This window comes from Barbus barbus, assembly GCF_936440315.1.
Source record: "Barbus barbus genome assembly, chromosome: 24".
In the NCBI taxonomy this organism is placed as follows: domain Eukaryota; kingdom Metazoa; phylum Chordata; class Actinopteri; order Cypriniformes; family Cyprinidae; genus Barbus; species Barbus barbus.
In genome coordinates this window covers 21,428,230-21,455,033 of record NC_136752.1, presented here as the reverse complement: position 1 = coordinate 21,455,033, position 26,804 = coordinate 21,428,230, and the positions used below count along the sequence as shown (strand labels likewise).

Below are 26,804 nucleotides of genomic sequence, written 5' to 3'. Positions count from 1 at the left end.
AGACTCCTTTCTCTTCTGTTGCCTCACCTTCACAGGTGCAGCCCTGACGGATAAGTCCCACCATCAGAGAGGTACACTGGGCACATTTGGTGGGAACGCTGAAGGTCTTCACAATAAACTGGTGTGCCTTGGGCTGTGGAGCATAGAACATCAACAATGTAATTAAACACAACCATATCCATAGCTGTTTCAATAGAAATATTACAGCCTCAAGATAATGTTAGACAATATGAGTATTGGGCAAAATTCCTAAAGCACAATAAAATATTATAGCATAAAACTTTTTTTTGCTGGAAATTCATGAAAATAAAAAAAGTTTATAATATTAAACAACCACATGGTAATGCCTATTTCTCGATAATCTACTTAAATTCATACTTAATGCAGTTCTGCAGCACAAATATAGAAATGTACAGAATGGTTCAATCATTACAGCAATACACTACAGTTTAAATGTTTGAGGTCAGTAAAAAAAATCTTAATTTTATCCAGAAATTAATCGTTTTATAATGCATAAATAGACATTCATAAGGTTTCAAAAAATCCTATTTCAAATAAATGCTGTTTATAAATGAATCCTAAAAATAGAATAATAAGAAATGTTTCTTGAGCACCCAATCAGCAAATTAGAATGATTTCTGAAGGATCATGTGACACTGAAGACTGGAGCAACGGCTGCTGAAAATTCAGCCTTGCCATCACAGAAATAATTAACATTTTAAACATATTCAAATAGAAAAGTTATTTCTAACTGTAATAATATTTCACAATTTTATTGTATTTAAAAATCTTACCTACCCCAAATATTTGAAAAGTAGTGTAATCTATAGAGATTGACACATTTCTACTGTTATCATGTAAACAGTTACCTTAGGCGATGAGTGTCCCAAGCTCCCGTAGCCTGATCTGCCCGTTGGAGTCTGAAGACTACGTGATGTGTGGTCAATCAACTAGGAGGAGGACACACCAACACATGAGTACATTTTATTATATAAACAGAGGAGATGGTAAGAGTTAAAGGAATAATTGACTCAAAATGAAAATTCTGTCATCATTTCAAACCTGGCTTTCTTTCTTCTGTGAAACACAAAAACATTAATCATAAATGTTGGATCCAGGCTGGATCACTTTAATTATATGGAAAAGAGTGGCCAGTACATCTGCTTTTATGCTTCACAGAAAAAAGTAACAGCATATGAGTTTGGAATAACATGAGGGCAATTAAATAGAAACAGTATTTTCATTTTTAGGTGGAATATTCCTTTAAGAGTCCAAATGATACCTCAATAGGCTCCATGTCACTGGCGGTGGATGGGGAGCGTGAGCGTGATATACGCCGAGATCTTGAGTCTTCATCTCGTGACGGAGTGTTGGAGGGAGTGAAATCTGCCGAGTCAAGCTAAGATACAAAAAGATGGTAATTATCTTTATAAAATGTGTCATGTGGCAGACTGTGATACCAGAAGAATATGCCACCATGCAGAGCGAAACACACTCGCAGCAGTACATCAAGACTATAAAGCTTATCATGACAATAATATTTTTACTGGAATTACACCCTCTAAGCAGAACAAAGCATGTGCACCCAGGCAGCAAGCCAATGAGTGAAGGCACAATACACCCGCTACACAGAGACCACACACCAACTACACATGCAAGACGGAATGAAAGGCAGAAACAGCATGGGAAAAAACACAAACCCATGGAACTACATGGAAAACAATAAAGGGAAGCATATCCACAATTTATGAGGGTCTTACATTAAAGTGATCTGTAAAGGATTAGTTTACTTAAACGTGAAAATTCATTCATCATTTGCTCACTGTCATGTCTTTCAAATGATTTCTGTATAACTTTTAAACAAACAGCTACACTACTGTTCAAAAATTTGGGGTTGATTACATTTTTTTTTTATGTTTTAAAATGAAACCGGTTTTGCTCAGCAAAGCTCCATTTAGCTGATATAAACAGCAAAAACAGTAATATTGGAAAATATTATTACAATGTAAAAAAAAAAAAAAAGTTTTCTATTTTAATATATTTTAAAATGTAATTTATTCCTGTGGTGGCAAAATAATATAAAAGTAATATTCAGCGGAAAGTAATATTCAGCGGCCATTATTCCATAAATCATTCTAATATGCTGATTCGCTGCTCAATAAACATATCTCATTATTTTGTTGAAAACCTGTTGCAGCTTAATATTTTTGTGGAAACCATGATCATTTTTTTCCAGCATTCTTTCACAAACAGAAAGTTCCAAAGAACAACATTTGTTTGAAATAGAAAACTATTGCAACTTAACATCTTTGAAACTTTTCTCTTTTTTTGGATTTTGACCATCTTTGAAAGAAAAAGAAGACAGTGAAAACTTATTCTGTGCACTATGGAGAAAAACAAGACGAGGTTTGGATCGACATAACAGTCAGCAAATGATGTGAAACTGATTATTTTAAGCAATCAACTTATTTTTGTGTTTAATCTTTATACAAGTGCAAAAGTTAAAATTAGATCCAAATATTAAGCCAAGTAAATTAATTCTATATGTTTCCATTTAAATGGACTTTTAAAATGTACCATAAAAGCACATGGTATGGAAAATAAACCACCAAGTTTAATTAACTAACCCAGTCAATAACCCAGATTCTCTGAAGTATATTAATATATAAGACTTCAATCACATATATGTGTTTCAATAGATGAAAGAAAGGTCCCCAAACACATTTCAGATGCATTTAAGCATTGAAGGTCTCATGCAATACAGATATCACCACAATCAGAGCTGCCACCCATGCAGATTGCAAAACCAGCCGTCACAAAAATTATGACAGAGGGGGGATTTTGCTGTGACACAGGACAAAAACAGGTCTTACACGTCTGGTTTTGCTTCCAGGACCAAAAGAGGGTGATCGCTTTACATGGAGAGAGGAAAAAAGATGAGAGGAGTGTCAAACTTCATGTACAAGTGTCAGCTGGATACGATCATGGCCTGGGACGGCAGGTTGGAGAACGGAGGGAAGGGAATGAAGGCGTGTAAGAACACGTCTAATCTGTCGTTGGATTTCTGGGCATAGTTTACATGCACAAAGGAATCACTTCACATCAAAGAACTCCAAGGAGTCGCTACCACAAGTCACTGAAGTGGATGTAGGATCAGCTAAGTACAGCATAACCATGAACTATATCATTGGTAGAACATAAAATACTGAATTCAATACAGAAAAGTATGAATAAAAAGGATTAGTGTAGTGAAAAATGTCCTTTGTTACCCTTTATTTGTCTGTGCTATGTACTTTTATACTTATTTGAATGTTGTGCTATTAGCTTAGCAACATGCTAACGCAATGCAAACTACATTTACATTTATTCATTTAGCTGACGCTTTTATCCAAAGCGACTTACAATTGCTATATATGTCAGAGGTCGCACGCCTCTGGAGCAACTAGGGGTTAAGTGTCTTGCTCAGGGACACATTGGTGTCTCACAGTGGATTCGAACCCGGGTCTCTCACACCAAAGGCATGTGTCTTTCCTGTGGGAGTTTCATAACTGGAGTAGGGCCTTTACTTGTCTGCTTTTGAATGTGTAAAATGAATGATGCAAAAAGACATTCCACTATAACATGGCTAAAGAAGAACTTACATCTTCCCAAAATTCAACTAAAGACGACGAAGAGGAAGACAATGAGTCCTGATGGACAACAGAATGAAAAAACAAAACAATAACCATACACATTATGATAGGAGAAAAAACAGAAAATAATAAAACAGATCAGGATGTGTCAGAAGAATACAGAAAGCATATGAAAACAAATGCAAATAAGAATGATGAGAAAGATTTCTTTGGAAACCAGAGTGAACCTCTATGCAGATATTCTCATGAACAACACCTGGGATCTCAAACTTACATCAAACTGATCCAGAGCAGAAGTGGGCGCATTGAGGAATGCCAAGAAAGAATTCTGGGAATCCTGATGCTTCACTCCTAAAAATGACAGAATCTTATCAAAACACATTTTGAAAATCTCATCAAATTAGACTGTAACTTAGCCAGAAATGCTCTTTTTATGTCACATCATGAAAAGCATTGCTGAGTAGGTTGGATATTTGATTGTCACCAGTGTTGTTATTGTTTTTGTTAATTAGATGTTGCCTTGGCAATTAACTGAAATCAGTTAATTTAAGCACTAAAATTACTCAAATTAAATGGAAATAAAAATAAATTATAGCTATATAGGAATAAAAAAAAAGTAAAATGACTAAAACAAAATAAAACCTATTTATTTAATATTAAAAATATTAATAAATGTTATAAAATATATTATTAACAATAAAATAAGACAGATCGCCACCTCTCCTCAGTCTCAGCTCCTCTGTCTCCTTCCTCAGCCTCTCAATTTCTGCAAGCAGCTCCTGGTTTCTACTTTCGGAATCTTGCAATTTGCTGTAAGATAAAAATAACAGACAAAAAACTGTGTCACTCTATTTAAATTCACCTCATTCGAAAAGAGAGTGAACAAAATAAGCTAAATTTAGCTAAAGCTAAGATATTTTCAAAACTATTCACATAAAGAGTGAAACGAATGTTCATTGAGCTGAAAAAAAGTTATTAGACTTTAAATGAAATCAGCAACATTCTTAAGAATTTTCTTCTTAACTGCCATTTTCTTCTTATTTTTTAACTTAAGAAAAAGTTAAGAATATTTTGTATTCCCAAACATTCTTCTTAAGAATATTCTTATCTTTTTTTCTTAAGACAAAACTTAAGAAGAATTCAAATTCTTGAAAAGAACCTTCTTAAAAATCATTGTAAATAACTTCTTAAATTTAGAACAGCCCCAGACTTGTCTTAAATACAAAAGAGAAAGAATTATTTAATGAAATTATTGGGTTATTTCAAATTAATTGTTATATTTAAGCATTACGACAACATTAGCTACATATAGCCTAATACATAGTATGACTATTAATAGGGATGTGCGCGAGTTTTCTGAAGTGACAGCGATGACTGATCATGTAAACAATGATCGTCATGATTAGCCTATGTGTGACGCTACTTTTTGCTGACTTCAAAACTCAGTAGCAACTCTACAAAAACGAGTAAGATAGGGAGCTTTAATTGGACGCTTTTATTTTAGCTTAGAAATACGACATAATCTTTGGCAGTATGCAGCGCATATGAATGTGCCGACACACATGACGTGTTTGCTGTAGCAGCGCAGATACACATAACAGAAGCATTTACTCGGATGAAAGCGCAAAATCACTGCACAAAAATGAATGAAACCGATCGCTTCATCTTGAGACAGCCTGTTCAAAAACACGTCACATTAAAAACGTGAAGCTGAGCGCCAGTCAAAGTAGCGACAAAAAGATTGTGCGTGCTTACTATGATTATTAGGGTAATCTGCAGGACGCGCAAAAAGACAATAAAGTGTGAGTTTATCAGTGCGTCATGTCTTCACTCAGATAAAGACCGTCATTTTCTTCTTAAGAAAAAAATTAAGATGTTCTTAAGAATATATTTGAGAACTTAAGAATTTTTCAAGAATTGCACTTAAGAACATTCTTACTCACTTCGTGGAATTTATCTTTAGAAATTTCTTAACTTATTTCTTAAGAAGATTTTTGTGAATCCAGCCCCAGATCTCTAGTTTCAGTAGACGCTGATATGTGTGGTCTCACCATTCTGTGGCAATGCTGGATGCTTTGACTTTGTTGAGCTCGTCCTGGATGGACTGTTTGGCTCTGATCTCAGCATCCAGCGCAGACTGCAGCTCCAGACGCGCAGACATGTCCAGCTTAGCAAAGCGCCTCATCTTCCACGGCATGTCCTAACAAAACGAGAGAGAGGCCCACCACATCAGACAAGCAGGAAAATGAGAATATGGGTTTCATCTTTATCTGCTGTGTGCATGTCTCACCGTTCCTCTGGCTCCCAAGCTGGTGTTCCTTAGCCCTTCAAGCTCCTCTGTCATTTTTGTGGCTAGAGCTTGGAGGTAACCGCGAGCATCTTTCTCATCGCTCACCCTGTATAGATTAGTTTAGTTCAGCAATGTGTATATGCAACTGTATTCAAGTGATGAATGGTCAAATGATCTGCAGACATGGGTAAAGGTCATCATTATCATGTGCCTTTCTCTGCAATTGTAATGTCACGTGGCTGCAGGTAGGGGGCTCCACTCACCACTGGATGATCTCAGTGATCTGGGCCTCCCAATGGGCAACGCTCTCCTTCTTATCAGCCAACTCTCTCATCTCCTCCTCCAGCTGCCTGTGACTACTGCTGAGCTGCTCATACATACAGCTCAGCTGAAAAGAGAAAAAGACACCACAAAGAGTTAAGAACAGAAAAGTAAAGATGTGAGGAAGCAGACGGATAGTCACTGGGTGGATATGACAGGCATTGCAGTTGTTAAGGTGGTTGTTGGCATGTTTCTACCAGTGTTGTTATGGTTAACTAAAACTAAAACAACAAAAACATAAACTGAAAAAAGCTCAAATAAAATATACAATTCAGATATTTATTATAAATAATAGATATGATATTTTTTATCATATTACTGCATAATTATATAATATAATTAAACTTTAAAAAAAATAATGACATCTAACCTTGGCAAGCACTAAAATGACTAAAAATAACAAAAACAAATAAAAAATAAAGCTAAAATAAATAAATATAAAAAACATAAATAATAAAAAAAAATATATATTATATTGTTGTTTGGTGATGAGTTTTTGGCTCAAGGTCTGCATATAAAGTCACACCAGAGGTGTTCAGCTGGGATTAGGACTTGGCTTTCTGTAGACCAGTCAAGTTCTTCCACACTGACTGAATCAATCATGTCTTTTTGAACTGTGCCTTATACACAGAGGCACTGTCATGTTAAAATAGAAAAGGGTCCTGTCCAAACTGATGTTATAAAATTAGAAGCACGCAATTCCCTAGAATATCTTTATATGCTTAAACATTAAGATTTGTACTCATAGAAATTACTAAAGTAGTCAAACCTGTTCATTAGAAGGGGGTGACCCAATACTTTTGGCAATATAGTGTATTTATTTGGTAGCCAAGAAAGCCCTGACTTTGTATGTCAGTAGTATGGAATGCTGTCAGTGGATACTGTCAACTGTTTGGTTACCAACATTCTTCAAAATTTCTTCTTTTGAGTTCAACAGAAGAAACTCATAAGTTTGGAATAGCTTGAGGGCGAGTAAATAATAACAATGTTCATTTTGGGGTGAATTATCCCTTTAAGTATAAATCTATGGCAGTTTTTCTCTCATTTTATCATCTAATCAATTATGGCTCGTTTCCACTGAGCGGTACGGTTCAGTACAGTACGGTACGGTGTGCAATTATGTCCGTTTCCATTGTCAGATCTGTGAATGGTACCAAAATAGCGAACCTTACCGTACCACTTTTTTGGTACCCTTGGGGTACCTAGCACAGCAAAGGGTACCAAAAGGGTGGAGTTAAACTCACTGCAGAATGATGATTGGTTGACTAGAATCGTCACTTTTGCGTGATACAAGGGGATAAAGCTTCTCCTTCACTCGTTTTGCTCTGCTGTCCATGAGTGTTGGGTTTATGTACATCTGAGTGCGCAAACACAAAAAAAATGTAACAGTGTATTTTATCATTTTATATTTTCACAGACAATTGCCGTTTCTCAATATGCATTCTTGTCTCTTCTTGTGGACTTGGGAAACGTCATTGCCCCAAAACCCGGGTAATTTTCAAAATATTACTGTTATTCTGTCATGAAATGTAGTTTTAAGAGTTTTTCAGGCGAGAATGTAGTTGTTTAAAACTCAAATTTATAAATATATTTATAAAGATAGCGCTTATTTGGAAAATTTGCTATGCCGATTTTGAAGCTCAAGGAGATCACCGGGTGCTCAGTGCTCATGTATCTGCCTCGAGCAACCTTACGCACGGCTAGTCCTTCCGACATTTGCCGCAGGCTCTGGTGTCTCTGTAGTAATTAAACAATTATATACAATTCGTTTTGGGTATATTTACCTGGATCAGGGTGTTCGGTCCCGAACCGTACCGCTCAGTGGAAACGTAATAGCAAAAAAATAATAGTGCAGTTTGTTATTTATCCCAGATCAACTTGACTAACTTTCATTGGTTCTTTGTTCAGTAGGAAGTGAACATTGTACGAAAGACAGGAAGCAAAAATAATATGTTACGGCGAGTCCATGCAAAACTTCTGCAGTGCTCTTTGATAGGAATGTGAATTTATTCAGGCATTTCACATCCTGGTTCAATTCCTTCCAAATCCCATCATTCTTGCTTATGTTTCTAAACCTCATCCAATCTGGCATTTGACATGACAGCTCTGGCTGGCTGCGCTATTGTTTTAAACTGCCTTTGTGTTTTGGGTTTCCAGGTATTTTTACGAAATGAATAATGTTTAATATCCATGCCACCAAAAATAAGGAGCCCTTTAATATCTGATATGTCCAAACTTGCAGAATTATTTGAGTGGCTGATTCCGATTTTAACCCGCACTCCAAAGTAAACAGTGGCTGAGCCAAGAAGCAATTTTGTGTAAGTGTGTGTGGTTACAATCTCTCTCCAGGAATGTTAGCAGATTTGGGGAAAGAGTGCCAGAGGAGAAGGGGGAATTTCAGGGGTTTGATGTATACTTATTGTGATGAAAGAGACACAGGCTAATGAATATCATGAGAGCGATAGAGATCTCACTTTCTCCACTTCACTCGTGAGCTTCTTGTTTTCATCTGTCAGATGGGCTCTTTCCCTCTCGTACTTCTGCTTGTTCTCCGTCTCAAACTCCTCTCGCTCAGTTTGGCTGTTACAAACACAACAATGAACATGATGAAACAATCTGTAGTGCATCTGATTGGCTCTTTCGGTCTAAGTGGGTGGCAGACAAGAAAAGCTGTAAGATTACATGATGCTTTCACTGACAATGTAAAGAAACTGCACCTGGTCAGATATAGTTACACATGTACCTTTCTCTGCGGGTTTTCTCCAGTTTGTCTTTGAGCATGAGAATCTCTTTCTGGAGTGTGAGGTGTTGACCCTCAGCATCGCGTAGCTCCTTCTTCAGGCCCTTCAGCTCGCTGCTATGGAGTGTCTCTCGGCGACACATCTCCTCCTCATACTGCACGTTCTTCTTCTCCAGCTCTGCCCGTATGCGCATCAGCTCCTGCTGTTGGTCTGAGCTTGCAGCTGCGTGAGGCGGCCCAGCTTGTTTCAACTGCTGTAGGAGGATCAAGACATATGTAAGCATGAAGTGAAGGAAAGGACTAAGAGAAAGAGAGAAAAGGAGGAAAATGGGAGCAAACGATGTTTTTCATGTATATGTATATACTGTATATACACACACACATATATAGAGGGTAGAGATTTTGGACTATCGTCTCTATCACAGTTAAATGCTCACGTGATGTTGCTGTGCTACGTGGTCATGAAAACTCATCGTTTGCACGTGGTTGTTAAACATTGCAGTTTAATTTTGATTTTAATGAATAATAATTTGATTTTAAGCTGTTGAAACACAATCAGCAGGCGCATGCACGTAAACACAGTAGGTCTTAAGTGAAAGCAAAAAGCTGGGAAAGAAAACACATGTGTAATAGTATATCGGATCTGGGCAGCTCTTAAAGTGACAGCAGTCTAATATTCCTGCTGTCTGTCATTCATGTTAATCTCTCACTATTCTTGATTAAATCACTTTTGTAACTTTAGTATATAATATAATATAATATAATATATATATATATATATATATATATATATATATATATATATATATATATATATATATATATATATATATATATATATATATACACACATAAAATTTATAAATGGCCAATTATCAGGAAATTTATGTATATTAATGTACTCATGGATTGTCACCTTCATCCCTTCCAGTTCCTCCTCCAACTGTCTGCTGTATTGTTCGGTTCTCTCTCGTAGCTTCCTCTCTTTCTGAGCTTCTGCTGCTTGCTCCTCGGCCTGGGCCTCCAACTGAAAGGAAAACACCACAAACCTCAAATACGCAGCCAACAAGTCCACAAATACAATACCACTGATGATTGCTGGGGCACTGCATCAAAATTACAAACGTGTTGACTTGGCTTTTATAAAGAGGTCAAATACTAGTAAGTTTCAGTAAGTATACCTCTTTGCGTGTTCTCTCAGCTTTTCGAATCTCTAGCCGTAGAGCCTCTAGTTTCTGTGAAATTCCTTCCATCTCTTCCTCTTTGTCTCTGAACTGTCGGCTCAGCCGCTGCTTTTGTGAGCGCAGATCGCTCAGCTGCTCGTTCAGCTCAGAGAACTCCACTATTGCCATCTTCTTTTGACTGTGAGCCTCCTTTAGCTCCTTCCCTTGAGTCTTCACCTTCTCTGCCAACTCCAGCAGCTCCTTCACATATTCATTACAAAGTCAAAGTTAACATGACTTAAGGCTGGAATGCACTACACAACTATTTCCCAGATATTTCCCTTGATTTGCAGACTGGACAAGTCAGTGCTAGCTATCCGAAAGTCAGAGTCAATCTACAGATTTTGAGCAGTCTGAGTTTACAGATTTCATAGAAAATCACAGTGTACTATGGACATAGACTTTTTTTAGCTTCAGACTATGATTCCATCCAGTCGGAAGATATCAGATATGTTTGATATTTTGAGATATTTTGTTTTCATTTGTCATGTGTCTTCCTACCAATGTGACATGTTTCTGCATTAATTTATGTTCAGTATGACTTAAAAGTCTGGTAGTGTGTGATCCTCAGTCGTTTAATGCACGATGCCCAATATTTCTCTGTAACAATTTACAAAGTTGATCCCTAGCATTTTAAAATATGTTCACATTTTAAAAGTCATGTAGTGTATTCTACTGTCTATGATCAACTATTTACTAGTCATTGAGCTAAAGAGTAACCTGTTAAACAGCATGGTTAAAATTTAGTCAATTCATGTCACTGTTACCATTATACTATGCCAGCAGTCACAAACAGGGGAACTAGTTGGTCTTTTATGGCACTAACACTAAAAAACAAATACAGCATGGAGCATCTTTAAGTGGTTAACTGGTTTCCCAGTCTAGCCAAGCTGTCTTCTGATGGTTTTAGAGGAGTTGTGTCTTAGACTAGTTTAAGATGGTGGGGGCGTGGCTGAGCTAGTTAACCATACTCCAAACATCTTGACAGAGTTGACCAGCTTCAGCACCCTAGACTGGTGTAGAAAGCAGTATGATCTTATGCCTATTTTTAAAATACAGCAGAATAGGTACCTTGTGCAGATCAGCTTTCTCTTGTGTGGCACCCTTCAGCTGTTTCTCTAAGCTCCTGATGACCTTAGACGAGTCTTCCAAGTCTCTTCGAACTGTGCTGGCCTCCTCCAACTGCTGTTCCAGCTGACCAGAGTCTAACATGACGAAACATTATAGAGTCTTTGTCTAGAGATGTCACTACACTCAATGGGTAATCAATAGAGTACAATAAAGACCCAAGAAGAGGACTGTGCCTTTGACTGGGTGTGTTCTAACCCAATATCGAGCTCTCACCTTCTATCTGTTTCTTCAGGATGTCGATCTCACTCTTTAAACTCCGGATCTCTACCTCTTTATTGCCATTCACTGGGGCGTCCGAATCAGGGTACTGCAGTGCCTGCACTGTTTGCGTGGACTCTAAGGGAAAAAGGATGTTTTAGAGAGACAGAAAGATAAAATATGATCTAGTGTGGATGTGGTAGTGCCCTCACCCTGTAGTTTACGGGTAAGTTCGGTCTTCTCCTGTTCTAGACGTCGGATCCTCCTCTCATAGGCCTCTGAGGCCAGGCTCTCCTCCAGGCTTCGCTGAAGATCAGCATCTACCTGTGGCGGTCCAATGGACTCCCGCAGACACCCTCGATCTGATAATGTGCTATAGAACCACATCACACAAGAAACTGCAGTTAAAATTTTGTGATGTACAGAATAAATCAAATTGTTAAAGTGCACTACAATCTACACCACCATTCAAAAGTTTGGAGCTGGTAAGATTTTTTTATATTTTTAAAATGTTTCTTATGCTCACAAAGCTACATGTATTTTAAAAATACAGATAAAAAAAACAGTAATATTGTGAAATATAATATTTTAATATATTTTGAATTATAGTTTATTTCTCAAATAATAAAAGTCAAATAATCCTTCAGAAATCATTCTAATATACTCATTTGGTGCTCAAGAAACATTTATTATTATCTTGGTAAAAAAATGGTTGTGCTGCTCAGTATTTTTCTAGAAAGTGTGATGCATTTTTAAGGATTCTTTGATGAATGAAAAGTTCAAAAGAACTGCATTTATTTGAAATAGAAATCTTTTGTAACAATGTAACTGTCATATTTTTTTAATACATATTTTAAAAAGGCAGGATGAATAAATATCTGACTCACCATTTGCTTGTGTAGGTGAAGCCTATGAATGGGAGGTGGTGTCCAGAAAATGCTGTGTGTGAAGGTGGGGGCAACGTCTCCTAAAATATTTTAGAAAAACAAAGCATCAAAATAATCCAGTTCTGTATAGTGGCATATTTAAGAGGAAATGTGTCTCTGCAAAAATCTATCAATCACACATTAAGGCACTTGTGTGGAATAAATGCATCAGCTCCAGGATAAAATTAGAAAGAAATCAGACACATACACAGTTTTTGAGGCAATCATCATCCACGTCAAAGTTGGAAGTGTCAGTGGGGCTGCTGACTTCGGGGATGTAGGGGGCTTCACATGTGCGGATGTTGTCCCAGTCGATGTCTGTGAAAAAGGGGTGCTGTTTGAAGTCGTTGATACCATGCTGGCCTAACCGATGTTCTCTGCTGCAGATCAGCCGCCGTATGAGATCTTTAGCCTCCTCGGACACATCTGTCACCTGAAGTGGGAACTGGAAGCGCTCCTGAGAATGAATGAATTAAAATATACTTAATGCTCAGTGCTACTCATTAAGACTCTCTCAATTATCTCTTCCTATCTGCACTAGTTACATGTGCTCCATTAGTTAAGTCCCACACAAAACTAAATGAACCTTGATGAATAGGTGAATTTTTACCTCATTGTTAGGTTGAGATGACTAATCCAGAATAAAATAGTGAAGAAAAGACAAAAAGAATATTTAATTCAAAACTTCTACAATCCACTCATGACTTTTTGTTTCATACCAAGAAAGAGACACAAACAAATTATCCTGGTGAACTAAAAAAAGAACGGGTTACCTAGAAATTAAGCTACTCTACTGCAAACAGATTTCAGAAGAGGTCCTCTACAATTATAGGGGAAATGTGTAATTTCTGCATCACTAGCATGACAAAACGGAACTGCATAAATAGCATTTGTTTTCCTGAACAAGATCATGTTTTGATAGTATAGCGTTTTTACACTATTCAGGGGAAACAAGCAATAAATGGCTTGCTTGTCACTAAAGGAAGAATGTACAGTATTTTAACACCGACAAATTACACATATCACCTTTAAATACACATTACACTTTCTTTTATTGCACAGAATCGCATGTTGGTCCACAGTGCAAACTAACCTTATGATTCATGATCTTTCCATAGGTCTCCACCAGGGATTCAGCATAAAAGGGCGTCTCTCCATACAGCATCTCGTACATGCACACACCCAGGGACCACCAGTCACACTCCGGCCCATACTTCCCCTTCCCGTCCTCCATAGCCTGCAAGATCTCTGGAGAGATGTAGTCCGGGGTCCCAACTGCCACAGACGACTGGACCTGAGAGGAAACAGGTACAAGAAAACAGGAAGTTATAACACAAGACTTACTGAGCAAGAAATCATGTGCTTGACAATTCAGGATTGAAGATCAAACTCACTGTCCCATCTTCCATGAGCTTGAGGCAGGAGCCAAAGTCAGCCAGTCGGATGTGACCGTTCATGTCCATCAGGATATTGTCTGGCTTAATATCCCTGATTATATGTATATATATTAATATCTCTGATTTATATTCATAAAACACAATCATAAACATTCATTTTTTAAACCAAAAAGAACCATAACAAAAAAAAGTCAAAGTATTATAGTGTCATGCTAAATGAATATGATAATCATTCATTGCCATGGTGTGTGTGTGTGTGTGTGTATATATATTAAATTAAATTATATAAATAAATATAGTTACTGTATTATTTGTTTATTTTATTATTATTTATGTTATGTGTATATATATATATATATATATATATATATATATATATATAGCTAAATTAAAGGCATATATATTAGACCACACTGGTACAGTGGTGTGCAGGTGGACTAACAAAGGGTCTGTGGTGTCCTAATGAGTGTCAAAGGTCATGTACCAAACAGCTAACACTCTTGCCATTTTACACTTACTCAAATAACAGCACGATTTGTGCAAGATTTCTAAATTGTGCGAGATGTTTCATACAATATCTGTTTGAGATGTCTAAGTTTATCTATATCAATAAATCACACAACTGTCCTGTAGCTGGCACTAGTTCAGTGATGGTTGTCGTAAAAGAGATAAGCAAAACTTTGAAGGACACACGCTCGCTATCTCACTCAAACAGCCGGGGATTTACAAGCGTCAGCACATCATTAATCATAACAGCTCATAAACCCTAAAACTCAGCACTACTGATGTTTTTGTTGCACTTTACAGCCAATGACATTACAAGCTCATACAGTGTGTGTGTGTGTGTGTGTGAGCTGTGATCTTCCAGCTTTGGCAGAGTTTTAGTACATTGAGTGAGGAGAGTAGTGGAAAGCACAGACATCTTTTCCCTAAGTGTTGATTATTAATGCAAGATATGAAGATATATAATGTGTGTGCGTGTGTGAGGTGAGAGGCAGGCGGCCTCCCCCTGTTGTCGAGCAGCTGAATAGAGGGCCAAATTGAACCATGTATGAGGGCTTTAACACAGAGAGGTCTGTCTGAGATTGTGTGAGGAACTCAGTGGGTGGTGGAACTCTTTTCATAATGGCTTGACCTCATCCACACCGAATAATGAAATGATATTATAGTGAACATTACAATGTTTATAATATACCACACTCCTGTTCGGGCGTCATGTTTCGTAAGTAATTTAACCATTAACAAATCACCCAGAATTTTTTTAAATCACTGAAAACAAGCCTAAACAATTAATACCACTAATTGTAATAAATGCAACAATATTTCATTTAAAACGTGTTGTATACATATGATTTTAATTAATTTTAATACATATACTGTATATCAACAATGAAATAAGCTGACATAAAATATATTTTTTACTATATTTAACTATACACCACCATTCAAATGTCTCTTATGCTCATTAAGGCTGCATTTATTTAATAAAAATGAATTACAAACAGTAATACTGTAAAATATTATTACAATCTGAAATAACGGTTTTATATATTTTTAAATCATTTAGATTTTTTATTATATTTATAATTTGTTAATTTAAAATTTTTGTAATTTATTCCTGTGATGGCAAAGATTAATTTTTAGTAGTCATTACTCCAGTCTTCAGTGTCACATGATCCTTCAGAAATCATTCTAATATGGTAACTTTGATGCTCAAAAATCTTAAGATATAATGTTAAAAAGAACAGCATTTATTAGAATTACAAACTTTTGAATAGTATTGTACCAGTATAAATAGATAAAGCAACCAAATGAATTTGATCATTCAGAGACATTATTATTTCATTATTGTGGCAGATGAAAGCATTGTTTGACTTTTAATAAAAACACGCAATTCATGTATTAATTTTTCAGAAGGAAAATCCTTACATAATTTATGTACAGTTCTGCGGACACAATCAATTACGTAGAGTTTATGTTTTAACTGAAAAACAAAATATTTATAAATACATTTATATTTTTTCAATAGCAAAATCGAAACCCAATGCACAGCAAATCTCTCAACAACAGCCATAATCCATGACCAATTCTGCAGACCATCCAGGCCCCTCATTTTGCTGAATCTGTCACTGAGGTCTTAAACAGTTTTTTCTTTCCAAGAGGGTTTTGGCTTGATTGGGCCATTCTCACGTCATGGTCCAGTGCCACAGAGCAAACATCAGAAAGCAGAGGAGGACATGCTAAACCAATTACAGAAGTAGAGAAACTCTGAGCCAAACAAATATGCTCTACAGAGTCCATAGATTAACACTATGAGCTAACAAGGCTTACCACAGATAATGTGGAAATATTCATGACACAGCCATTGGCGATGACTCCATAGCTACTCAGTCTTTCATTATTACTTTTGTGTGTAACTCATTGCTAAGCTTGTATTTATACTGTTAATCTCAGTTTGCCTTATATCTATATTAGATTTGGTTAACCTGGCCGCATGCCTCCTGCTAGGCTAAATGCAATTCACTTTGTAATGGTGCATTAAGGGGTCCGGCCTAGTCAGCAGGGGTTGTAGTGTAGGTGATAATTGGGTGGCTCTGTCCCGAGCTGCTGTCTTAAGGAGCAGCGGACTGCGAGCAGAGGGAGGTAATCCCACTTTAAGACCACAATAACCATCTGTGAGCACCATCTGGCCCGGCCTCATGCCTACCACAGGGAGAACTGGTCAGCTATAGACAGGAAGAAAGAGAAGGGGGTGGGACTCATTGTATGGGGACGTTGGATACATTTCAGCAATTCATTCCGTTCTTTATTACTCGAGCACTGAGCTCAATCCATTAATTCTAAAAAAAAATTAAAAATAAACTGGAAGAGTGGAGTATGTGGAAACTTCAATTTGTAGGTCAAGGCCATGTTGTTGAAAAAAAGCTGTTCTACAAGCACTAAGAACGCCATCGATGTCGCCAAACAAAGCTCTTTATGAGGTCATCCAATCACCTGTGCCGGTTCAGATGAATGTGGCTTTATCCTCAGGCAACGACTGTGCATCTTTCTCTTTGATAAAGGATCTTTACAGGTAACAAGAGATTCCCTCTTGACTTTTGAGGTGCGACGAGGCATGCCTTGGTGGCGAATGTAATTCCAGATTCCTTAGAAATCAGCTGAGGCATCACGCACATGGCTCTGATCAATAGCAGGATACACATATGGCCCTGATCAATAACGGAGTATAATGCAATGGTCACGCACAACAAAAACACTCAGATGCTAGTGCGTCCGGTTGGCTCTTCGGGCTGTGACATGGGCCAGTCCTTTTTTAGTGGAAGGATCAGAGCGCACCCTATGCAAATATCTGGCCGAGAGGAACCGGGCACTTAACACCACTTACGAGCACAATCTCTAAAAATCCTCCACTTTAACACAACAGCTTGCCCACTTAGTCTAATGAGGGCTGGGTGAAAGCAAGAGCTCCAAGCTTTTCCTGGAAGGAGCTTTCGGGGCAGGAGCCGACTAATGTAATCTGGAGACTGGAAACAAAGTGTGAAAGCAGCATTTAAAATGTAAATGTGAATTAATGACATGACAAGAGTCATTTGAGATTTATTAAATCCATTTAAAGGCATAGTTAACCCAAAAAATGAACCTTTATTCCCCGCCATTTTTCTCCATGGAAGATGCATCATGTAAGGTTTGATGTCAATGCTGAATGATAAAGTCACTGTCATACTACTTATAATAAAAGTAAACTTATAATAAAAGTAGAATAAAAGTGAAATCGCAATATGGTTCACTGTGATTATTAAATTGCAAAAGCTGTGATTTAATTAAATAAATGTACTGCATGTTTTAAAGTCAAATAATTATGTTTATAATATAATAATATAATATAATATATAAATAATTACATGCTTTTCATATCACTGTTTTAAAATAGTAATAATTCTTGTTTTGTTTAATATTTTATTATCTTTAATAATAATAATACTAATTATTATTATTATTATTATCACTTTATTTGTACATTTTCAAGCATTACAACATTTTCAATATTTCAAAATACAGTTAAAATAACATTTTAACATGAATATATATAAAGAAAGGGGATCAGAATAAAAATAAGAAAGTATCCAAATAAAAGATACATTCAATTATACCCAAATAGTAAATGACAAATTATTTTAATAATAATAATTATTATTATTATAGTCATATATAAATCACAATTTTTTTTAAATCTTTTTAAATCACATTTTAAATCACAATTTTATAAATTTTATAAAATTAATTTAGTATTTGGCTATTTTATAGGGCCTTTTTTGTCTTTTTTTTTTTTTAGCTTTAAAGCATGCTTTAAAGGAAAAGGGCAGTGTGAACATTCTGCTAAACATCCCCGTTTATGTCCATAGAAGAAAGAAAATCATACAAGTTTGTAAGGGTGATTAAATAATGAAAGAATATTCACAAGTGAAATATCCCTTTAAATCAAATTTTTAGATGGTACAGTACTAATTATGTATCCATCACTGTGCATTTGTGCAAACTGTGGTGTCTCAACTTTCACACAGTACATCCACCCTCAAACATACAGATGCGCTTATTCCCAAATGCACACCCTTTAACATGGCTTGCTCATAGAAAAACACACCCACGCCAACCCTATCCCTGGAGACCAATCCACTCTGTCCCCACCCTCCACAAACCAGGCGTGCCAAACTCTCACGAGAGGAGAGCTGACCACACCTCTAACCCCATGATTACTGCCTTTAACTTTCCCCTGCCTGTCCCTCTGGGTGCCCCAAAAGCAGCGACTAAAAGAGCTGCATATAAGTTTGCGAGGAAGACAACATGAGTACATTAGAGAAAGTGTGTGTTTGGTGGGACTGTTGAAACGTACCCAAAGTCCCAATACAAACACATTCATCACACTGTGGGCTCTATGCAACTGGTGCCTGTCATTATGCAAATGTTGACACTTCCTGTGTGATAACCGAAGATGGGTTCCAATCCAGCCTGCTCTTAGACTAAACATAGCCTTTTTCCGACTCATTGCGCTTGCTCTGATTTCATGCATGCTTAGCTGATTCGAAAACTTTTAATCCATTTTCATTCGTTTTGAGGTCATCTACCCTAAAGTTTGTGGTAAGATTTGTAATGGAAAAACAGTAATATTGTGAAATATTATTAAGATTTTAATATATTTTAAAATTGAAATTTATTCCTGTGATGGCAAAACTGAATTTTCAGCAAGCATTATACCAGTATTCAGTGTCACATGATCATTTTTGATCAATTTAATGCATCTTTGCAGAATTTCTTTTTTAATTTCCTTAAAAAAAACTTTGACATAACTGACTTTAATCAAATACAAGTTTTTTCTTGCACGCAAAAGCACTGATGACTCATGTTGAACTACACAGATTGTTGTCCAATCAAATTCTCCCTAAAATGAGAATGTCCCTCCCTCTAAAACTACTTGTTACTAACAAGAAAACAGGGTCATGGCAAAATAAAGATGAGCCATTTAATACACCTCACCCAAACATCTGGTTTCAATCAACAAGTCACATTTTGGCTGGTTAACAAGGCATCTGCTTTCAAATTTCATCAAAAAACATGTAGTTTCAATAAATAAAAGAGTTTTACAAGCAAGCCAGACTACAAAATGGATTGCTGTGAACAGTAGGTCAGTGATAGGATTATACATTTATAGATGTGGAAACAAAAAAAGCAATATATTGACTTCTAAAGCCGCTTTTTAATGTCTATTCAATGCTTTCATCTGTCACAATGATATCTTTAAATGATCATCATAAACGGGTTCAGCAAATACTGACATATGCCATATATTTAATTAATGAATGAGCATTAATTCAGTCAAATTTTTAACTGATTAACAACCTTAGTTTAAAGAGTCAAGACCCACCTGTGAACATAATGTAGCTGATGCACAGAGTCAATAGCCAAGACCATTTCGGCCAGATAGAACTTGGCCATGTCTTCAGGCAAACGATCTTCAAATTTACTGAGCAGAGTCAACAGATCTCCCCCTACATAGTAGTCCATCACCAGGTACTGGGAGGAGAGAAAAACAGGAAGTGGATAAGAACAGAAGAAACAAAAATAACGGGAAACAAAGATATCAAATCACAGGCATTTTACATATTTTAAATTCCCTTTACCCTTGGATTAACCCATCCCATCTCAATTATCCATCACATTCTTTCATCTAAAACCTCTTTATCGTTCTTTTCCTCCAGTTTCATTCCTTCACACTCCCACTCATGAAGCTGAACTCAAAATGATAATTCATATTACAGCCCCTCTTCTCCAGTCACGCTATATACAACTCGGCACAGATAAATATATAGTCTGCTATAAAACCGTGTCCCTTGAAACTCTGTAAGCAGTGATTAATGATCATTACATTATCTCCCCTCTGGACCTTATCAAGTGAATGTGAATCAGACCCAATGTGCGCTTGAGAGTTCTCACGCACCAAGTTGTTCTCGTCCTGGAAAGCATAGTGTAACGTCGTAATCCACTGACTGTCCCCGTTCACCAGCACGTCCCGTTCCTCCCGAAAACATGCCGTCTGAGAAAAAAAAGGGTAAAATGTCAGAGAAAAGCACTTTTTTGGAGTCAGCCATCAAATATGTGCCCCACATATTTAGAATGACTCCAACCAAGGGGTCTGTTTCCACAGTGAGGAATGGTTTCTGAATCATATAGAGCAAAGACTGTTTGTTTTTAAGTGGTTTCTCATGTAATAGACGAAGACAGAGGGAGTAACAGTCTCATAGGAAGCTAAAGAATGACATGCCAGGGTTATAGGAGAAACGGCTGCATCAGCTGAATGGTAAAGCCTGATGCTAACTGGATCAAGATTTGCACATTATATAAAAATCAGTCTTGAGGAAACCATTACTGCTATTTGAAGCTAAAGCAACCAAATCAGCTGAATGAAAGGAAGAGAGATGTGTAAAACCATCAGCTCACCTCAGCCCTTTTGAGCATTTCCCATTTGTTCAGAATCTTCATGGCAAATACTTTGTCTGCATTTTTCACCTTTACTACTGCAACCTGTAAAAAGACATGAACGTGAATCGAGACGTGATCTTAAACATAATATGGCCTGGAAACAGTGTTTTATTGGCATTCACACAAAAGTGTTATTCAGCTTGCTTGTTAAAAGTGCTACCATTAGCATTCAGAAAAGTACAGCACATTATGAGCAGAATTATATAAGAGCCAATTTGTTCATCTCTGCTGGGGTTTTAGGGTCTACAGAAACAAGTAAAATATGATTTTTGTGTCTACAGAGCATTTTAAATCCTATTGAAGAACTGATTTTTTTAAACTTCAAAGAAATGTATTCATGTGGTACCCTTCAATAACTTGGTGTCTGTAAATAAACATACAACATCTGTGGTTGTTCAAATGTTTGTGGTTGGTAAGATTTTTAAATGAAAGAAGTCTCTTACACTCACCAAGACTGCATTTATTTGACCAATAATACAGAAAAACAGCACCTTTGTGAAATATTACTACAATTTTACATTTCTATTTTAATACATTTTAAAATGTAATTTATTCCTGTGTGATGAGCTTCTTTGATAAATAGAAAGTTGCATTTATTCAAAATATATATTTTTTTTTAACATTATACATGTCAGTCAGACAGTCTATTCCTGTCTAAATGGGCAATAATTTGTAACAGTATGCTGCAAATTCAATCTCTGTGAGACTACAAACAGTAAAGTTCAAATACAAATAAAAACAGATGTCTGTGACTGCCATGAGACCACAATGCTAGCAAAGTAACCTTCTTATGATCTTATCTAGCATCTGCCTTGAAGAGGAAATATTAAACATTAAGCCCAGTTAGGCATGTGATGTCTTCATTCTATTAAACGATGATCAGAGAACGTAACAATGTTCTGGCAATGTTCAGTGACTTGATCGGGAAAGAGCACACTGTTCTTGGCTTTGACTTGGATGATAGCAGAGTCTCCTTAAAAGTTCTTTGTTCTTCGCTTTCTGCCATCAAGTATGTGATGACATCTTCAGAAACTAACATTATGTATGTTTATAGAATGCTTAGTATTTAGTTTATAATTTACAAACATCTATATTATATAAACATTTAATATATAAAAAATCCCATTACAATAAGTAGCATTTAAATGTGTTTAAAAGTGTTAAAAAGAATGACCTTAGAACAGGGGTGTCAAACTCAGTTCCCGGAGGGCCACAGCCCTGCACAGTTTAGATGCAACCCTAATTAAACACATCTGATCCAGCTAATCAAGTCATTAAGGCTTATTTGAAAACTACATGGTATGTGAGTTGGAGCAGGGTTGGAACTAAACTCTGCAGGGCTGCGGCCCTCCAGGAACGGAGTTTGACACCCCTGCCTTAGAACATATCGACAGTTTTTCTCAAATTTGAAATTCAGTAGCAGCTACTGGCTCAGAAGTCTCCATAGGAAATGATGTCATCTGCCCTTCTTCTGCTCGCCCAAGCTTATCCTGATCCATCAGGAGATGAAAGTGTGTGACCGACCCGCAATCTGTTCCTTTGCACGTTTTCTCACAGCTGCATGGCTTCCTTTCTGGTGCTATTTTGGAGACAGGCTCACATCAGACTTTCTGCTAGCTTTCCATGAGCTGAAGTGAGCAGACTCTAAGGCCGGAAACCCTGTCGAATGGTGTGTCAGACGAAAACGCTCCCATTGAGGAGGTTGCAGATGAATCATAGCTCACCAGACATTGACAAGTGGAGAAAAACCAGAGGACTGACACATATTGCCCTTTAAAATCTACTTTAATCTCAAGGATCTTTGATGTATTTCCATTCACCCAATCTAATAAATGTGTTGCCATTTTTATAACTAAAACCTATCTGCCGTAAAAAAAAGTTTAAAATGCCTTTTTGCAGACACAGCTGTTAATGTATTTCACCACTTAAGGTACTTGATTTCAGAGGAATTTGTTTAAAGCAGATCTGTATGTTAAAGGATTTGATTTGGTCTTCATTTACTCACTATTCTGTTGTTCTCAAACCCATATGAATTTCTTTTTTTGATGTATAAAGTTTGATGTATATGCTGGTCACTATTCGAAAAAAAAACAACAACATAAAATCATCATAAAAATAGTCTGTACAAATTGTACGCAATACTTGAAGTCAGAGCTGCCAAGATATTCCTCAAATATTAACTTTTTGTATTCCACGGAAGAAAGGGAGTTGCATTGGTTACAAAAGGGTGAGTAAATAATGACAGAATTTTTATTTTTGGGTGAACTATAACTTCAACTCAATTTGGAAAAGTTTAAGTGCCACAGAGCTGCTTTCTCAGTCACTGTGAAATAAAACCTGAATAAAAATTCCATAAACCATTTGCTGGGGTTTTAAAGCATGGCTGCTATCCAATATTCCCACTTCATGGGCCATTCCGAACAGCCAGGCCTCACTAAGTAACCTAATAGTGCTGGTTTCCTGGCCTACCTGTGCACCACACATTCCCCAGTGACTACATCACACATCTGTCATTACAAAAGAACATCAACTGCCTCAGGCTCTCAAAAGTATTGAAGACGACATGAAGAATGTCCTTACTCTGCAACATAACTGTGCTTATGGTAAAGCAGTATGTTAACTCATTAAATAATACGAAGGGACTGTTATGGGAGCTAAAAAAAACAATAGAATGTTCCAAATGGAGTGAGAACAATACCTCTCCAAACGCTCCTCGTCCAATCACCTTCAGGATCTCGAAATCTTCCTTGTGCAAGCGCATCTGTTTCACCTTGGAAGTGAAAGGTTTGGCTGCAGAAAAAAAAAGAAAGAAAAGAAAGAAAGGAGACAAAATCAGTATAATTGAGCTACAAAAATGTATTTAAAAATAATAATACAAATACAGAAATTGTAAAAACATTCAAAGGTTTGGGGTCAGAAAGATAAAAAATAAATAAATAAAAAACAATTCTATTCAGCAAAGATACATTTTGATCAAAATAAATCAAATAAATTTTAAAACAAAGTTTTAAACTTTCTTTCCGTTAAAGTATGCTGAAAAAATGCATCAAAGTATTGAACTGATTTCAACATTGATAAAAAAATTTAAAATAAGTAATGTTTCTTGAGCACCAAATCAGCATATTAGCATGATTTCTGAAAGATCATGCGACACTGAAGACTTGAGTAATGGCTGCTGAAAATTTAGCTTTGCCACCACAGAAATAAATTATATTTAAAATTTTATAAAAATAGAAAAATTTATTTTAAATTGTAATAATATTTCACAGTATTACTTTTTTTTAAATAAATGCCACCTTGATGAAGAGACTTGTTTCAAAAATGTTACTGACCCCAACATTTTGAACAGTTATTAATAATTAATTTATGAAAAACTACTGTTTTTTGAGTTAGAGTCAAATTAACTACTTTTGAACAATTTGTTGTAAATATTACATAAAATAATGAATTCTTCTACTACAGCAATGTTGTGCGTGTTATTCCCAGGGTGAGAAACATGGGAACAGAGGAGGAGATGATCTCAACCGCAGTGCGATAAGGATAAAAGTCTGCTGTGTTTATCCTCAACAAGAGTACAAACATGCCACCCACACCTGCCATCATCAGAGTCTATGCAGCTTTACACTTAAAGGATTAGTTCACTTTTAAAAAAACTTTTGCTGATAATTTACTCACCCCCATGTCATCCAAGATGTCCATGTCTTTCTTTCTTCAGTCGAAAAGAAATTAAGGTTTTTGCTGAAAACATTTCTCCATATAAAGAACTTCAATGGGACCCAAACGGTTCAAGGTCCAAATGACAGTTTCAGTGCAGCTTCAAAGGGCTTTAAACGATACCAGACGATGAATAAGGGTCTTATCTAGCGAAACGATCGGTCATTTCAAAAATAAATAAAAAAGTTTTATGAGCGCAAATGCTCGCCTTGCTCTGTTCTGTGATGCGCGTTCGTGACGTCACGTAATACGCAATGACGTTGAAAAGGTCACGGTTGACTTAGGCAGAAGTACCGAGTCAGTGTTTACAAATGTGCGGAAGGAGGACCATATACACATATTCAAATGTCTTTGTGTCAGTTTATCATTTAAAATGCCCATTTCGTGTGCGTATCCTGGGTGTTTTAATATTAAAAAGCCTACTGACTCGGTACTTCCGCCTACCTCAACCGTGACCTTTTCCATGTAATTGCGTATTACGTGACGTCATGAACGCGCATCACAGAACAGAGCAAGGCGAGCATTTGTGCTTATAAAACTTAAACTTTTTCATTTATTTTTGAAATGACCGATCGTTTCGCTAGATAAGACCCTTATTCATCGTCTGGTATCGTTTAAAGCCCTTTGAAGCTGCACTGAAACTGTCATTTGGACCTTGAACCGTTTGGGTCCCAATGAAGTCCATTTTATGGAGAAATGTTTTCAGCAAAAACCTTAATTTCTTTTCGACTGAAGAAAGACATGGACATCTTGGATGACATGGGGGTGAGTAAATTATCAGCAAAAGTTTTTTTAAAAGTGAACTAATCCTTTAGCAACTCAGAATCAGGTGAGCATGACATTCCTAAAACATCTTTTTACAAATGGCTCTCATACACATTACTGAGGTGTTCTGTTGCAAAAATCTTTCCATGGGAGCACAGTGCCACTGCTGCAGACTCACAGTTTAGTCCATAAACGCTCATCCAATCAGCATCAAGCACAGAGTGGGGCGGCTCTGTTGCTATAGCAATATTGGATTGTGCAGAGGAGAGAATTTAAAAAAAAGTCACATAGGTGTCAGACCATAGAACTGTTGTTTTTATCTTTTATAAATGTTTTACCAACTAAAATGTGTTTCAGCTAACTTTCATTAAAGTCCGTTTGATTTATATATATGTTATAAAAAAAATGTTTCCCACACAATATTCTGATTCTGTTTAAGGGGTCATTATCTGTTGAAGTTCCAGCATCTGTCTTTCACAGCAAATAAGTGGGTAGATCAGCAAGGTACAATTGGTGGCTCCAAGGCATTTTGATCCCAGCAGGCCTTCATTACTCAGCCAGGTCATTACGTCTCATCAGAACTGCTCCACATTACTACTGTAATTGCACTTAAGCACTGACCCACTGATAATCTAACAGTCGTCACCAGTCACAACATGCTAATAATACCAGCAATGTGTAAACACTATTGAACAAGGGCTAGGTAGTATGACCAAAGCATTATATCATGCTAGGAGTATGATGATGATGATTTTTATGATGATGTTATATATCACAACTGTGTATATATTATTTAATAAAAATTAAAAAAATTCTAAATTTTCAGCTAAATTAAACGTAAATAAATAAATAAATTATACAGTATAGTTATATTATTACTTATACTATTATATATTACACAAATACTTATAAAAGTTATACATATAAAGGCATATTTCATTTGATTACATTTTTTATTTTTTGGAACTTGATGGATGCAAACCTGAAGATAATGTCTAATGTCTGGCATTAGTTCAATATCACAACTGTGTGAATATATTATTTAATAATAAGAAGAAAAAAATCTACATTTCCAGCTAAATAAAAAAATATAAATAAATAAATTAATTAATTAATAATAATAATGCTGATGATGATGATAATAAAAAGAAATATATATATATATATATATATATATATATATATATATATATATATATATATATACACTACACATTACATCTATACTACTACTATTACATTATGTTTATACTTATATATATATATATATATATATATATATATATATATATGTGTGTGTGTGTGTGTGTGTGTGTGTACAGGAAAACTGAATTTAACTAAATTAGTAGCCTAAATAAAAACTGTAACAAGATCTTAATATTTGAATCTGTGAATTTTATTTAAATAAAAAATTATAAATAAAATACTTAAT

The 26,804-nt window shown here is 36.1% G+C and overlaps 1 protein-coding gene across 1 annotated transcript in view; it reads right to left on the bottom strand.

The window, feature by feature from the left end:
* cdc42bpab (CDC42 binding protein kinase alpha (DMPK-like) b) overlaps positions 1–26,804 on the bottom strand; it is a 56,070-nt gene that overhangs the window by 10,673 nt on the left and 18,593 nt on the right. Inside the window, exons 2-24 of the mRNA XM_079374919.1 lie at positions 23,592–23,683; positions 20,852–20,935; positions 20,352–20,447; positions 19,779–19,927; positions 13,856–13,949; positions 13,555–13,755; positions 12,670–12,918; positions 12,423–12,502; positions 11,748–11,908; positions 11,551–11,673; positions 11,278–11,411; positions 10,165–10,407; positions 9,900–10,010; positions 8,987–9,237; positions 8,718–8,823; positions 6,186–6,310; positions 5,923–6,028; positions 5,684–5,832; positions 4,351–4,442; positions 3,907–3,983; positions 1,283–1,399; positions 870–950; positions 28–133 (exon numbers count right to left, since the gene is read on the bottom strand). Coding sequence (XP_079231045.1) covers positions 28–133; positions 870–950; positions 1,283–1,399; positions 3,907–3,983; positions 4,351–4,442; positions 5,684–5,832; positions 5,923–6,028; positions 6,186–6,310; positions 8,718–8,823; positions 8,987–9,237; positions 9,900–10,010; positions 10,165–10,407; positions 11,278–11,411; positions 11,551–11,673; positions 11,748–11,908; positions 12,423–12,502; positions 12,670–12,918; positions 13,555–13,755; positions 13,856–13,949; positions 19,779–19,927; positions 20,352–20,447; positions 20,852–20,935; positions 23,592–23,683 — 3,027 coding nt within the window. The remainder of the gene's footprint in view (positions 1–27; positions 134–869; positions 951–1,282; positions 1,400–3,906; positions 3,984–4,350; positions 4,443–5,683; positions 5,833–5,922; positions 6,029–6,185; positions 6,311–8,717; positions 8,824–8,986; positions 9,238–9,899; positions 10,011–10,164; positions 10,408–11,277; positions 11,412–11,550; positions 11,674–11,747; positions 11,909–12,422; positions 12,503–12,669; positions 12,919–13,554; positions 13,756–13,855; positions 13,950–19,778; positions 19,928–20,351; positions 20,448–20,851; positions 20,936–23,591; positions 23,684–26,804) is intronic.